Source organism: Dendrobates tinctorius, unplaced genomic scaffold (assembly GCF_039654945.1).
Source record: "Dendrobates tinctorius isolate UK_male_01 unplaced genomic scaffold, ASM3965494v1 ptg000089l, whole genome shotgun sequence".
Taxonomy (NCBI): domain Eukaryota; kingdom Metazoa; phylum Chordata; class Amphibia; order Anura; family Dendrobatidae; genus Dendrobates; species Dendrobates tinctorius.
In genome coordinates this window covers 12,412,993-12,428,978 of record NW_027361757.1, presented here as the reverse complement: position 1 = coordinate 12,428,978, position 15,986 = coordinate 12,412,993, and the positions used below count along the sequence as shown (strand labels likewise).

General features: G+C 47.0%; 1 protein-coding gene across 2 annotated transcripts in view; it reads left to right on the top strand.

Moving 5' to 3' along the window:
- PLA2G12B (phospholipase A2 group XIIB) overlaps window positions 1-15,986 on the top strand; it is a 67,393-nt gene that overhangs the window by 45,915 nt on the left and 5,492 nt on the right. For both annotated transcript variants that reach the window (XM_073585814.1, XM_073585813.1), the window contains exon 3: window positions 13,878-14,043. In XM_073585814.1, the coding sequence (XP_073441915.1) occupies window positions 13,878-14,043 (166 nt within the window). The remainder of the gene's footprint in view (window positions 1-13,877; window positions 14,044-15,986) is intronic.

Here is a 15,986-nt window from a genome sequence, read left to right as displayed (position 1 = left end):
TTGATCGCAGTGTGCCAGGAGTTAATGTGTTGGGGGCGGTCTGTGACCGCCCCTGACACATAGTGCCAGGTGACAGCTGTGATAATCAGCTGACACCTGGCCGCGATCAGCGGCGCTCACCACGTGAGCGCCGCTGATCGCTATGACGTACTATCCCGTCCATTGGCATAGGGGCCCGGGTCCCATGGACGGGATAGTATGTCAGATGTCAGAAAGGGGTTAAGAGAAGAATAGAGTCTAGACCACGTGAACTAATTATCCCTCTCTACTCCTCCTTGGTCAGGTATCATCTGGAATACTGTGCCCAATTCTGGGCATCACATTTTAAAAAAGACATTGAAAATCTGGAGCAAGTTCAGAGAAGGGCTACCAGTATGGCGAGTGTACTGCAAAGTATGTCCTACGAGGAACGACTAAAGGATCTGGGAAAGTTTAGCTTGCATAAAAGAAGGCATAAGCTACTTTCAGACTTGCGTTAGGAGGCACAGCGCAGGGCCACCGCTAAGCTCCGCTCCTGCCGCGCCTCCTCCGGTCAGCTCCTCCTATGGGCGCATGACGCTGCATGCGACCAGCGTACCCTATATTGAGCGTTGGGTACGCTGGCCATGCGCTGGTATGTTTTTGCCGGCGCATGCACCCTTTTTGCACTGCGCTGACGTGTGCCAAATGCACCGTGTTGCATTTTTGTATGCTCGGCGCAGAGCAAAAAGGGTGCATGCGCCGACAAAAACATACCAGCACATGGCCAGCGTACCCAATGCTAAATATAGGGTACGCCAGTCGCATGCAGCGACATGCGCCCATAGGATGAGCTGACAGGAGGAGGCACGGCCGGGGCGGAGCTTAGTGGCGGCCCTGCGCTGCGCCTCCTAACGCAAGTCTGAAAGTAGCCTAAGAGGAGACTTAATAGCGGTCTACAAATATCTGAAGGGATGTCACAGTGTAGAGGGATCATCATTATTCTCATTTGCACAGGGAAACATGAGAAGCAATGGGATGAAACTGAAAAAGAGAAGATACAGATTAGATATTAGAAAAAACTTTTTGACAGAGTGATCAATGAGTGGAACAGGCTGCCACGAGAGGTGGTGAGTAGTGCTGAGCATTCCGATACTGCAAATATCGGGTATCGGCCGATATTCGCTGTATCGGAATTCCGATACCGAGTACTGATATTTTTACAATATCGGATACCGGAATCGGAAGTTCCCATAATGCAATGAGCCACTGTTGTAGCTGTGACTGGCTGCTGAAATGATGTCATCATGATGCGCAGTCTGTGCGGGCCTGCCGGGGGTCTGTACGGGCCTGCCGGGGGTCTGTGCCAGCTGCCGGGGGTCTGTGCGGACTGCCAGGGGTCTGTAAGAGCCTGCCGGGGGTCTGTGCAGACTGCCGGGGGTCTGTACGGGCCTGCCGGGGGTTGTGTGTGTGTGCAGGCATCGTCCGATGGGACTACATATATACTACATTCATACAGCATACATACTACATATATACTACATTCATACAGCATACATACTACATATATACTACATTCATACAACATACATACATACTACATATATACAACATTTATACAACATACATACTACATTCATACAGCATACATACATACATACTACATATATACTACATTCATACAACATACATACATACTACATACATACTTAATCTATACTACATTCATACAACATACATACAGTCATGGCCAAAAGTTTTGAGAATGACACAAATAATATATTTTCACATGATCTGCTGCCCTCTGGTTTTTATGTGTGTTTGTCAGATGTTTTTATCACATACGGAAATATAATTGCAATCATATTATGAGTAACAAAAGGTTATATTGACAGTTAGAATGAGTTAATGCAGCAAGTCAATATTTGCAGTGTTGACCCTTCTTCTTCAGGACCTCAGCAATTCTCCCTGGCATGCTCTCAATCAACTTCTGGATCAAATCCTGACTGATAGCAGTCCATTCTTGCAAAATCAATGCTTTTATTTTGTCTGAATTTGAAGGTTTTTGTTTGTCCACCCGTCTCTTGATGATTGACCACAAGTTCTCAATGGGATTAAGATCTGGGGAGTTTCCAGGCCATGGTCCCAAAATCTCTATGTTTTGTTCCCTGAGCCATTTAGTTATCACCTTTGCTTTATGGCAAGGTGCTCCATCATGTTGAAAAAGGCATTGTTGATCGCCAAACTGCTCTTGGACGGTTGGGAGAAGTTGCTCTCGGAGGACATTCTGGTACCATTCTTTATTCATGGCTGTGTTTTTAGGCAAGACTGAGAGAGAGCCCATTCCCTTGGCTGAGAAGCAACCCCACACATAAATGGTTTCAGGATGCTTGACAGTTGGCATGAGACAAGACTGGTGGTAGCGCTCACCTCGTCTTCTCCGAATAAGCCGTTTTCCAGATGTCCCAAACAATCGAAAAGGGGATTCATCAGAGAAAATGACTTTACCCCAGTCCTCAGCAGTCCACTCCCTGTACCTCTTACAGAATATCAGTCTGTCCATGATGTTTTTTCTGGAGAGAAGTGGCTTCTTTGCTGCCCTCCTTGAGACCAGGCCTTGCTCCAAGAGTCTCCGCCTCACAGTGCGTGCAGATGCACTCACACCTGCCTGCTGCCATTCCTGAGCAAGCTCTGCACTGCTGGTAGCCCGATCCCGCAGCTGAAACACTTCTAAGAGATGGTCCTGGCGCTTGCTGGTCTTTCTTGGGCGCCCTAGAGCCTTTTTGGCAACAAGGGAACCGCTCTTCTTGAAGTTCTTGATGATGCGATAGATTGTTGACTGAGGTGCAATCTTTCTAGCTGCGATACTCTTCCCTGTTAGGCCATTTTTGTGCAGTGCAATGATGACTGCACGTGTTTCTTTAGAGATAACCAATAACCATGGTTAACAGAAGAGATACAATGATGCCAAGCACCAGCCTCCTTTTAAAGTGTCCAGTGGTGTCATTCTTACTTAATCATGACAGATTGATCTCCAGCCCTGGCCTCATCAACACCCACACCTGTGTTAATGGAGCAATCACTGAAACGATGTTAGCTGGTCCTTTTAAGGCAGGGCTGCAATGATGTTGAAATGTGTTTTGGGGGATAAAGTTCATTTTCTAGGCAAATATTGACTTTGCAAGTAATTGCTGTTAAGCTGATCACTCTTTATAACATTCTGGAGTATATGCAAATTGTAACAACCCTGCTGGCATCACTGCATGGCCTCCCATCCCCCGCACACCAACTTACTTTCTGCTTCAAGCCATGCTGTGAATTCTGTCTGTTGCCAGCTCTGTGCCTCTGCTCTCCATGTTTCCAGACTGTGTGTATAGGGGGGCGGCACCTGAACTCTCTGGTTCTTATGCAGTCAGGGTGCACCTGTGTAATATGTCCCTTACCAATCACCTGGAGCCCTTGACTATTTAGTTTCGCCACTCCCACTGAAACATGGCCTGTGCAATGTCTAAACTCAGTTAGCTCCTTGCTGCTGAGCTAGCCAGGCCCTGTCCTATGTCTTGCCTTCTCTGAAGGCTCTTAGTCTGTATTACTGTGTCTCGGTACCTTGCCTAGCATTTCTCTGTCCGCCTGCCAGGAGGCAGAATATCCTGGCCCTTGAGTCTTGTTCCCAGTGCCTTGTCTGTTCTCTGTCCACCTGCCAGGAGGCAGAATATCCTGGTCCTTGTGTCTTTGTCCCTGTCTCTGTCTGAACTCAGTCTTATCTTTGTCTATCAGTCTCCCTTTCTCCTTGTCCGTGGCTCCCTTCCTTGCTGTGTCTTTCCTTTTGTCCTCCCTGTCTGTGTATCTGCACTCTCGCAGCTTTATCTGTGCGTCTGCACTCTTGCAGCTTTATCTGTGCGTCTGCACTCTTGCAGCTTTATCTGTGCGTCTGCACTCTTGCAGCTTTATCTGTGCGTCTGCACTCTTGCAGCTTTATCTGTGCGTCTGCACTCTTGCAGCTTTATCTGTGTGCGTCTGCACTCTCGCAGCTTTATCTGTGCGTCTGCACTCTCGCAGCTTTATCTGTGCGTCTGCACTCTCGCCGCTCTGCCTGCACGGCTCCTTCTGCTGCTGCAGTACCTCTTGCTGCAGCTTCTCTCCACAGACCTTGTGGTTCAGCTTTGCTCCACTCCTGCTGCCACTGCAGAACCTCTTTCTGCAGCTTCTCTCTGCACTTCTGCCTTCACCTGCACCCCCTGAGTGAACAGGTCCAAACCTGTTCCTTCTTATTTCACACCTGCCTGCCTGCATCCATACCTGCACCTCCTGTGTGAACAGGTCCAAACCTGTTCCTTCATATTCCACTCCTGCCAGCCTGCATCCATACCTGCACCTCCTGTGTGAACAGGTCCAGACCTGTTCCTTCATATTCCACGCCTGCCTGCATCCATACCTGCACCTCCTGTGTGAACAGGTCCAGACCTGTTCCTTCATATTCCACGCCTGCCTGCATCCATACCTGCACCTCCTGTGTGAACAGGTCCAAACCTGTTCCTTCATATTCCACTCCTGCCTGCCTGCATCCATACCTGCACCTGCTGTGTGAACAGGTTCCTACTTGTTCCTTCTCAAGCCGTGCCCGCCTGTCCTGAGTCTCAAGCCATGCCCGCCTGTCCTGTGTCTCAAGCCGTGCCCGCCTGTCCTGTGTCTCAAGCCGTGCCCGCCTGTCCTGTGTCTCAAGCCGTGCCTGTTTGCCCAGTGTCTCCAAGCCACGCCTGCTTGCCCTGTATCTGTCGTACCTTCTTGCCCTGTGTCTCAGTCTGCCTGTCAGTCACATCTGTCCAAGTGACTTGTCTCCAAGTGGGATCAGCAGCCACAGCCAAACACCACCCTGGAGTGGCACCCGACAGCTATCTGCTGCACAAGCCTGACCTCACCATCAGAGGCTCCAGTAAAGACCAAGGTAGCTGTCGCAGTCACGCCCCTTCCAGGGTAGTCTGGTCTGTGGCACAGTGGGGCCACAACCCCCAGCTCGCGCCATTCAGCCAAGGCGGGAGCGTGACAGCTTGCACAGGCCATGGTCCCCGCTGAGTCCCATGTCCTTCCGCTCGCAGAGCGTCATGAACTCTCTCCCTGCCAGTGTGAGCCACCGGAAGAGTTTGTTCCGCCTTGTGTGGTTCCAATTGAGGAGACTTCGGAACCACTCATAGTCTCCAAGGCCATCTATGAGCAGCTCCTGGCCTACGAAGAGCACGACCCAGCAGATCCGCCTAGGTTCTATGGGGACCCCAAAGAGTGCCAAGGGTTCCTGAAAAAGTGCCTGCACTACATCCTGCAGAATGCAGTTTGTTTCCCCTCTGACCGGGTCAAGGTGGCATATATCATGTCCTACCTAGCTGGTGATGCCTTAAATTGGATCTGTCCCCTTTGGGAAGCAGGGGACCCTGTCGTCATGAGCCTGGGGGTCTTCCTGGTGGCCTTCCGTAAAGTTTTCGACATGCCTCGTCCAGCTGCTCTTGAGATGTCTTCCCCCTCAAGCTTCCAGATACAGACCAGACAAGAGGAACCTATGGGTGAATCCTCTCATCCGTCTGTGACCGTCCCTGACACTCCTGTTCCTCAGCCTGTTAAGGCGGCCTCCCGTGTAAGGTCCAAGAGGTCTAAGAAAAAGCGGCTGGCAAGCTTACAGCCGCAATCTGGTCTCGTGAAGGAACATCCCGACGGTCTCTGTCCTGTGAAGCAAATGACTCTTTCTCTGCCTTCTGGGAGCTTTGGTGTGTATAAACCGCCAGCCATACGGGGTCAGTGTGTCGTCTGTCATACAGCTCCCGAAGCCGACGTGTGCGTTGTCTCGAGGTGGCTGAGCCCTGTTGGAAAACAGTCTAGTCCTACAAGGACAACTACAGCTCCAGGTTGAAGCTTTATACATGAAGAAGTTCATCTTCCACGTGTTGACTGGTATGCCCATGGGTCATTCTGAACCAGAGATCCTGGTGCCCATTTATGTTTGGAGACCCAGCAAGGTACCACACTTGAAACAACCAAGTGACAAGAGGTGTCTGGTTCCCTTGTGTCGCATTCAGTCAGCAAGGTCGTCTTCTTCGTCTGGTTTGCTAGTCGCCGAGTCAAGGTGTGAGGATGCCTCTGAAGAGGGGGAGGCGGTCTCAGTCTCCTCACACGTCCCCAGCGACTATACCAGTGTCCTGCTCCCAAGAGCACCCCTGCCTCTTGATTGTCTTCCCCAGGATAAAGGGCTGAAGATGGATCCTGAGTGTATGCCTTCAGCTCCCCTGTGGCCCAGGGGTGAAGGTCCCAAGACAGAGCTTCACCCATCCTCTAACCAGGAAGATGTGGTCCAGTTTTTTCAGGTTAACAGGCTGAAGTGGCTCCCTGTATGTATGCCTCCAGCTTACATTTGGCAGGTGGGTGAAGATGTTGGAGCAGTGACCTACCTATCTCCATTTCTCACCAACCGGGAGGAGGAGGTCCAATTTTTCTGGCACATCGGGCGGAAGTCGGACTCAGTGATGGTGTCATCTGTTTTTAGCTGGCCGGCTGATGTAGGGGTCAAGTCTGAAGCTTCCAGGTCCCTGCTCTCTGCCAATCAGGAGGAAGAAGTCTTTGTACCCTCTGTGTTGGAAACTGACTCCCTTAGGCACCAAGAAACCGGACAATCTGGCATTCCTGATGGCACACATACTCCACCCTACCTGAAGGATGTCGTGTCAACCTGGACTGTGTGTGGTCCCATACTCCTTCTTCTGGTCATTCTGGCAGGCTTGAGGAAGAGGGACCGTAAAGGCGGGGGTACTGTAACAACCCTGCTGGCATCACTGCATGGCCTCCCATCCCCCGCACACCAACTTACTTTCTGCTTCAAGCCATGCTGTGAATTCTGTCTGTTGCCAGCTCTGTGCCTCTGCTCTCCATGTATCCAGACTGTGTGTATAGGGGGGCGGCGCCTGAACTCTCTGGTTCTTATGCAGTCAGGGAGCACCTGTGTAATATGTCCCTTACCAATCACCTGGAGCCCTTGACTATTTAGTTTCGCCACTCCCACTGAAACATGGCCTGTGCAATGTCTAAACTCAGTTAGCTCCTTGCTGCTGAGCTAGCCAGGCCCTGTCCTATGTCTTGCCTTCTCTGAAGGCTCTTAGTCTGTATTCCTATGTCTCGGTACCTTGCCTAGCATTTCTCTGTCCGCCTGCCAGGAGGCAGAATATCCTGGCCCTTGAGTCTTGTTCCCAGTGCTTTGTCTGTTCTCTGTCCGCCTGCCAGGAGGCAGAATATCTTGGTCCTTGTGTCTTTGTCCCTGTCTCTCTGTCTGAACTCAGTCTTGTCTTTGTCTATCAGTCTCCCTTTCTCCTTGTCCGTGGCTCCCTTCCTTGCTGTGTCTTTCCTTGTGTCCTCCCTGTCTGTGCGTCTGCGCTCTTGCAGCTTTATCTGTGCGTCTGCGCTCTCGCAGCTTTATCTGTGCGTCTGCGCTCTCGCAGCTTTATCTGTGCGTCTGCGCTCTCGCAGCTTTATCTGTGCGTCTGCGCTCTCGCCGCTCTGCCTGCACGGCTCCTTCTGCCGCTGCAGTACCTCTTGCTGCAGCTTCTCTCCACAGACCTTGTGGTTCAGCTTTGCTCCACTCCTGCTGCCACTGCAGAACCTCTTTCTGCAGCTTCTCTCTGCACTTCTGCCTTCACCTGCACCCCCTGAGTGAACAGGTCCAAACCTGTTCCTTCTTATTTCACGCCTGCCTGCATCCATACCTGCACCTCCTGTATGAACAGGTCCAGACCTGTTCCTTCATATTCCACGCCTGCCTGCATCCATACCTGCACCTGCTGTGTGAACAGGTTCCTACCTGTTCCTTCTCAAGCCGTGCCCGCCTGTCCTGTGTCTCAAGCCGTGCCCGCCTGTCCTGTGTCTCAAGCCGTGCCCGCCTGTCCTGTGTCTCAAGCCGTGCCCGCCTGTCCTGTGTCTCAAGCCGTGCCCGCCTGTCCTGTGTCTCAAGCCGTGCCCGCCTGTCCTGTGTCTCAAGCCGTGCCCGCCTGTCCTGTGTCTCAAGCCGTGCCAGTTTGCCCAGTGTCTCCAAGCCACGCCTGCTTGCCCTGTATCTGTCGTACCTTCTTGCCCTGTGTCTCAGTCTGCCTGTCAGTCACATCTGTCCAAGTGACTTGTCTCCAAGTGGGATCAGCAGCCACAGCCAGACACCACCCTGGAGTGGCACCCGACAGCTATCTGCCGCACAAGCCTGACCTCACCATCAGAGGCTCCAGTGTAGACCAAGGTAGCTGTCACAGTCACGCCCCTTCCAGGGTAGTCTGGTCTGTGGCACAGTGGGGCCACAACCCCCGACACGCGCCATTCAGCCAAGGCGCGAGCGTGACACAAATTGCCGTTAGAAAAAATGAAGCAGTAGACTTTGTCAAAATTAATATTTGTGTCATTCTCAAAACTTTTGGCCATGACTGTACATACATACTACATATATACTACATTCATACAACATTCATGCAACATACATACTACATGCATACTACATATATACAACATTCATACAACATACATGCATACTACATACATACTACATTCATACAACATACATACATACATAGTAAATACTACATACAACATGCTACAGACATACAACATACATACTACATACATTACATTCATACAATACATACATATAGACATACAGTACATATAACATAGAGTACATACTCACCATCACTTGTCACTTTGTTCCCCGAAGCCAGTGTCATCTCACTGTAAAAAATATTAAAATAACAAACAAGCGATATACTCCCTGATCTGCAGAAATCCACGAGTGTCCCACGACGATCTCCTGCACTGCATCACTGAGAGGTTACTATAGTTCACTGGTATCACTTTATGGCAAAAGCTGCGTGGGAACTTTCTCACACGTAGATCCTCCTTTTGCAAAAATAACAGCCTCTAGTCGCTTCCTGTAGCTATTAATGAGTTCCTGGATCCTGGATGAAGGTATTTGTGACCATTCCTGTTTACAAAATAATTTCAGTTCAGTTAAGTTTGATGGTCGCCGAGCATGGACAGCCCGCTTCAAGTCATCCCACAGATGTTCAATGATATTCAGGTCTGGGGACTAGGATGGCCATTCCAGAACATTGTAATTGTTCCTCTCCATGAATGCCTGAGTAGATTTGGAGCGGTGTTTTGGATCATTGTCTTGCTGAAATATCCATCCCCTGCGTAACTTCAACTTTGTCACTGATTCTTGCATATTATTGTTAAGAATCTGCCAATACTGAGTTGAATCCATGCAACCCTCAACTTTAACAAGATTCCCGGTGCCGGCATTGGCCACACAGCCCCAAAGCATGATGGAACCTCCACCAAATTTTACTGTGGGTAGCAAGTGTTTTTCTTGGAATGCTGTGTTTTTTAGCCTCCATGCATAACGCCTTTTTGTATGACCAAACAACTCAATCTTTGTTTCATCAGTCCACAGGACCTTCTTCCAAAATGTAACTGGCTTATCTAAATGTGCTTTTGCATACCTCAGGCGACTCTGTTTGTGGCGTGCTTGCAGAAGCGGCTTCTTTCGCATCACTCTCCCATACAGCTTCTCCTTGTGCAAAGTGCGCTGTATTGTTGACTGATGCACAGTGACACCATCTGCAGCAAGATGTTGCTGCAGGTCTTTGGAGGTGGTCTGTGGATTGTCCTTGACTGTTCTCACCATTCTTCTTCTCTGCCTTTCTGTTATTTTTCTTGGCCTGCCACTTCTGGGCTTAACAAGAACTGTACCTGTGTTCTTCCATTTCCTTACCATGTTCCTCAGTGGAAACTGACAGGTTAAATCTCTGAGACAACTTTTTGTATCCTTCCCCTGAAAAGCTATGTTGAATAATGTTTGTTTTCAGATCATTTGAGAGTTGTTTTGAGGAGCCCATGATGCCACTCTTCATAGCAGAATCAAATAGGAGAACTACTTGCAAGTGGCCACCTTAAATACCTTTTCTCATGATTTGATACACCTGGCTATGAAGTTCAAAGCTCAATGAGGTTACAAAACCAATTTAATGCTTCAGGAAGTCAGTAAAAAGTAGTTAGGAGTGTTCAAATCAAGAAAATGATAAGGGTGCCCATACTTTTGCACCGGTCAAATTTTGTTTAAATGCAGATTGCACATTTTCTGTTAGTACAATAAACCTCATTTGATCCAGGAATATAACTAAGTCCATCAGTTATTAGATATATGAAACTGAAATAGCTGTTGCAAAAACCAAAATTGTTATAAAGAAAAAAGGTTAACATTAATAGGGCACCCCTATTAATGTTAACCTTTTTTCTTTATAACAATTTTGGTTTTTGCAACAGCTATTTCAGTTTCATATATCTAATAACTGATGGACTTAGTTATATTTCTGGATCAAATGAGGTTTATTGTACTAACAGAAAATGTGCAATCTGCATTTAAACAAAATTTGACCGGTGCAAAAGTATGGGCACCCTTATCATTTTCTTGATTTGAACACTCCTAACTACTTTTTACTGACTTCCTGAAGCACTAAATTGGTTTTGTAACCTCATTGAGCTTTGAACTTCATAGCCAGGTGTATCAAATCATGAGAAAAGGTATTTAAGGTGGCCACTTGCAAGTAGTTCTCCTATTTGATTCTCCTATGAAGAGTGGCATCATGGGCTCCTCAAAACAACTCTCAAATGATCTGAAAACAAACATTATTCAACATAGCTTTTCAGGGGTAGGATACAAAAAGTTGTCTCAGAGATTTAACCTGTCAGTTTCCACTGTGAGGAACATAGTAAGGAAATGGAAGAACACAGGTACAGTTCTTGTTAAGCCCAGAAGTGGCAGGCCAAGAAAAATATCAGAAAGGCAGAGAAGAAGAATGGTGAGAACAGTCAAGGACAATTCACAGACCACCTCCAAAGACCTGCAACATCATCTTGCTGCAGATGGTGTCACTGTGCATCGGTCAGCAATACAGCGCACTTTGCACAAGGAGAAGCTGTATGGGAGAGTGATGCGAAAGAAGCCGTTTCTGCAAGCACGCCACAAACAGAGTCGCCTGAGGTATGCAAAAGCACATTTGGACAAGCCAGTTACATTTTGGAAGAAGGTCCTGTGGACTGATGAAACAAAGATTGAGTTGTTTGGTCATACAAAAAGACGTTATGCATGGAGGCTAAAAAACACAGCATTCCAAGAAAAACATTTGCTACCCACAGTAAAATTTGGTGGAGGTTCCATCATGCTTTGGGGCTGTGTGGCCAATGCCGACACCGGGAATCTTGTTAAAGTTGAGGGTCGCATGGATTCAACTCAGTATCAGCAGATTCTTGACAATAATGTGCAAGAATCAGTGACGAAGTTGAAGTTACGCAGGGGATGGATATTTCAGCAAGACAATGATCCAAAACACCGCTCCAAATCTACTCAGGCATTCATGCAGAGGAACAATTACAATGTTCTGGAATGGCCATCCCAGTCCCCAGACCGGAATATCATTGAACATCTGTGGGATGATTTGAAGAGGGCTGTCCATGCTCGGCGACCATCAAACTTAACTGAACTGGAATTGTTTTGTAAACAGGAATGGTCACAAATACCTTCATCCAGGATCCAGGAACTCATTAATAGCTACAGGAAGCGACTAGAGGCTGTTATTTTTGCAAAAGGAGGATCTACGAAATATTAATGTCACTTTTATGTTGAGGTGCCCATAGTTTTGCACCAGTCAAATTTTGTTAAAATGCAGATTGCACATTTTCTGTTAGTACATTAAACCTCATTTGAATCCAGAAATATAACTGAGTCCATCAGTTACTAGATATATGAAACTGAAATAGCTGTTGCAAAAACCAAAATTGTTATAAAGAAAAAAGGTTAACATTAATAGGGGTGCCAAAACTTTAACATATGACTGTATGTATGTTGTATGAATGTTGTATATATGTAGTATGTATATTTTTTTTCTTCTTTTTTTTACATTCAACACATTAGCCGGATGATGGGACTACTACTGTCCCATCATCGGCTAATGTGTCAATCACTGTCATTGTAGCAGGCATAGCCCGATGGGACTTGTAGTCCCATCGGACGATGCCTGCACACACACACAACCCCCGGCAGGCCCGCACAGACCCCCGGCAGGCCCGTACAGACTCCGCCCGCACAAACAGACACGCACAGTGTCCGCCCACACTCTTCCCCCCTCCCGAACTGGATGTACAAGTAAAGAAAGGGTTTTTTTTTATTCCGATATTTGTGTTATTGACTTGAATGGGACTTCTGGTATCGGAATCGGCGATACCCGAAACTTTTTGGGTATCGGCCGATCCAATCCGATCCGATATTTCTCAATATCGGATGGTATCACTCAACACTAGTGGTGAGTTCTCCTTCCATGGAAGTCTTCAAACAGAGGCTGGACAGATATCTGTCTGGGATGATTTAGTGAATCCTGGTTTGAGCAGGGGGTTGGCCCAGATGACCCAGGAGGTCCCTTCCAACTCTACCATTCTATGATTCTAATATCATTTTTACCACTTCACCCTTTTCATCCTGTAAAAATCCTTTGGCATCTTTGACTTTCATTTTGCTGTTTTTGGTCTCCCTTACAAACCTTACTTCATTACTGGCTTTAGCTCTTCTAACTCTTGCTCTGAATTCCCCGCAAAGAGCATTAATAATAATAATAAATTTTATTTCTATAGCGCCGACATATTCCGCAGCACTTTACATTTCAGAGGGGACTTGTACAGACAATAGATATTACAGCATAACAATAATCACATAGATCATAACAGATACTAAGAGGAATGAGGGCCCTGCTCACAAGCTCACAATCTATGAGATTTATAGTCTTCTTTAGGTATGCCCCCCTCTTTCCATTTAATATACTTAGCAGTACTCATGGCATAATGTGAATAGTCACAAAATTAACATAGACATAAAAGAATTGACCCCACTTGTATGTTATATTATATCACCTCATTAGTAAAGGTGACTTTACAGCTCTGGCAAAAATTAAGAGACCACCACATCAAAACCCTGTCATGGGCAGCCCATTCTCCAGACCTGAACCCCATTGAAAACCTCTGGAATGTAATTAAGAGGATGATGGATAGTCACAAACCATCAAACAAAGGAGAACTGCTTAAAGTTTTGCACCAGAAGCAGTGTGAGAGACTGGTGGCAAGCATGCCAAGACGCATGAAAGCTGTTTTTAAAAATCAAGGTTATTCCACAAAATATTAATTTGTGAACTCTTCCAGTCAAAACAATAGTATTGTTTTTCTAAATGATTATGAACTTGTTTTCTTTGCATTATTTGAGGTGTTAATGCACTGTTTGTTTGTTTTTTTTTTAATTTTGACCATTTCTCCTATTCAGAAAAAAAAATGTATTGCTTGGAAATTCGGAGACATGTTGTCAGAAGTTTGTAGACTAAAATAACAATTTTCATTTTACTCAAAAATATACCTATAAAGAGAGAAATCAGACAAACTGAACATTTGGAAGTGGTCTCTTAATTTTTGCTAGAGCAGTATCTGTGCCTATAATACGGAGGACTATTTAATTAAAAAGACTTGTCCCAATAATTGATTAATCACTAATGAAAGTATTAACTGGCTATTGATTACAATCAACAGTGATGTTGAAAATCATATTACTGAGAGCAGTGCAGCATATCAGTGTATTTATAATGTTACATCAATATAATTTATCTACAAATAGCATGGTTTCCACCCATGATGCCCCTTAAAAGTAAATAGGATATTCCATTAGCAAATGGACCTCACAGATCCTTCAGGTCTCCACTCTGGTTAGCAGATAGGGAAATTCTTTATTAACTTTGAACTCTCTAACGGTATTTAAAAAAAAATTGTTAGCCGGAAAAGGCCTTTAAAGATCTTTTGCTTGCTCTATACAGTTGGATATGGGCATTCCAGCTATGACAAAGTGCTGTAACCAGCTGGATATCTGTTATGATACCTGTGGGGCAAACAAGTACCGCTGTGATGCAAAGTTCCGCTGGTGTCTACATTCCATCTGTTCAGACTTGAAGAAAAGCCTGGGGTTTGTCTCCAAAGTTGAAGGTAAGAGCTACATTATCTTTTGATATTTCCAAGCTATAGATTTTTAATTATACATAGAGCAGGTTTTTTTTATTTTAAACGTACCATGTTTTGTTAATTAAACTTTTATGGTAATTGCGCTCATATTTCCCATAATAAACTAGTAGTCATTTTTGTTAAGAATACTAATAATTGGAAATAATAATACTAAATAACAATCCTTTAGAAACTCGTCATGTACCAACAATCCATGGTCAGGCTACAGTATTATCTGTGCTTCCAACGGCCATAGTTCCAGAATATAGAAGTTTGATGATTACAATTACACTCAATATTGAAATTCCAATACAAAAAAGGAAAAGTCATGGAATTATAGATATCAAAGGACTGATATACATGTAAATGATATGCAAATGATGGCAAAATGGAAACTAAATGTTCTTGATTTTTCAGTATCCAGTATGAGTGCCATGTGCAGAAATACACACACTTCCTTATTCAAGTTAATTAGCCACTTTTCCCTCTTCCAATAAAAAGTTAAATTAATTTTCAGCTGTACGCTTTCCACCAATTCATTACCAGTCACTGCGTACTCAACCCCTCACACCCAGAGTGCTTCCCTGTTCTCCCAGTTCATTATACTTACATGCCCCAAACCAATTCATCATAAATTTCATATCTTAATTCAAGGTACAAAAAGAGCTTGGCATTACATTAACATTACATTTGTGCAACCAGTGGTATGTTCATTTCTACCAGGTCTGGCGTCAGCACCCGGCGCACTCGGGCAAGTGCCGGGGCCCTGGCGAGACGGGGGGCCCACTCACGCTGTCTGGGTACCCGCCGCCACGCCCCCCATGCACCAACCCCATCCTTCGCCCTCTCCAAGAGCCACCGCAGCCAGCAATGAGTCATCGCGCTACGCTATGTACTCTTCTGGCACAGGACCTGTGATGAGGTCACAAGAGGGGAGGAGTTAGTGGTCACATGCTCAGAAGTGTGACTGCAGGACTCTGCTGTGTAGGTTGTCATGGTGCTGGATGAGGGTGCGGGAAGTTTGTGTGGGGTCAGGGGGGTTTACAAGGGGAATGTAGCAGAGGTGTGTGTGTGTATGTGTGTGTGTGTGTGTGTGTGTGTGTGTGTGTGTGTGTGTCAGAGCTGTGGGTGTACAGAGCGGAGCCCGGAGCCGTGTGTGTACGAGGTGTACAGAGCGGAGCCCGGAGCCGTGTGTGTACGAGGTGTACAGAGCGGAGCCCGGAGCCGTGTGTGTACGAGGTGTACAGAGCGGAGCCCGGAGCCGTGTGTGTACGAGGTGTACAGAGCGGAGCCCGGAGCCGTGTGTGTACGAGGTGTACAGAGCGGAGCCCGGAGCCGTGTGTGTACGAGGTGTACAGAGCGGAGCCCGGAGCCGTGTGTGTACGAGGTGTACAGAGCGGAGCCCGGAGCCGTGTGTGTACGAGGTGTACGGAGCCGGAGCGGAGCTACGTGTGTATGAGGTGTATGGAGCAGAGCCGCATGTGTACGGAGCGGAGCCGGATGTGTACGAGGTGTACGGAGCAAAGCTTTGTGTGTACGAGGTGTACGGAGCGGAGCTGGACGTGTGCGAGTTGTACGGAGCGGAGCCACGTGTGTACGGAGCGGAGGCGCATGTGTATGAGGTGTACGGAGCAGAGCCACGTGTGTACGAGGTGTACGGAGCAGAGCCAGATGAGTATGGAGTGGATCCGTGTCTGTACGAGGTGTACAGAGCAGAGCCGTGTGTGTACGAGGTGTACGGAATGGAGCCCTGTGTGTAAAGTGTAAGGAGTTGAGCCGTGTGTTTACGGAGCGGAGCAGAGCCGAGTGTGTACAGAGTTAAACCGCGTGTGTATGGAGCGGAGCCGTGTGTACAAGATGTATGGAGCAGAGCCGTGTGTGTACGAGGCATACAAACAGGAACCGTGCGTGTACAAGGTATATGGTGG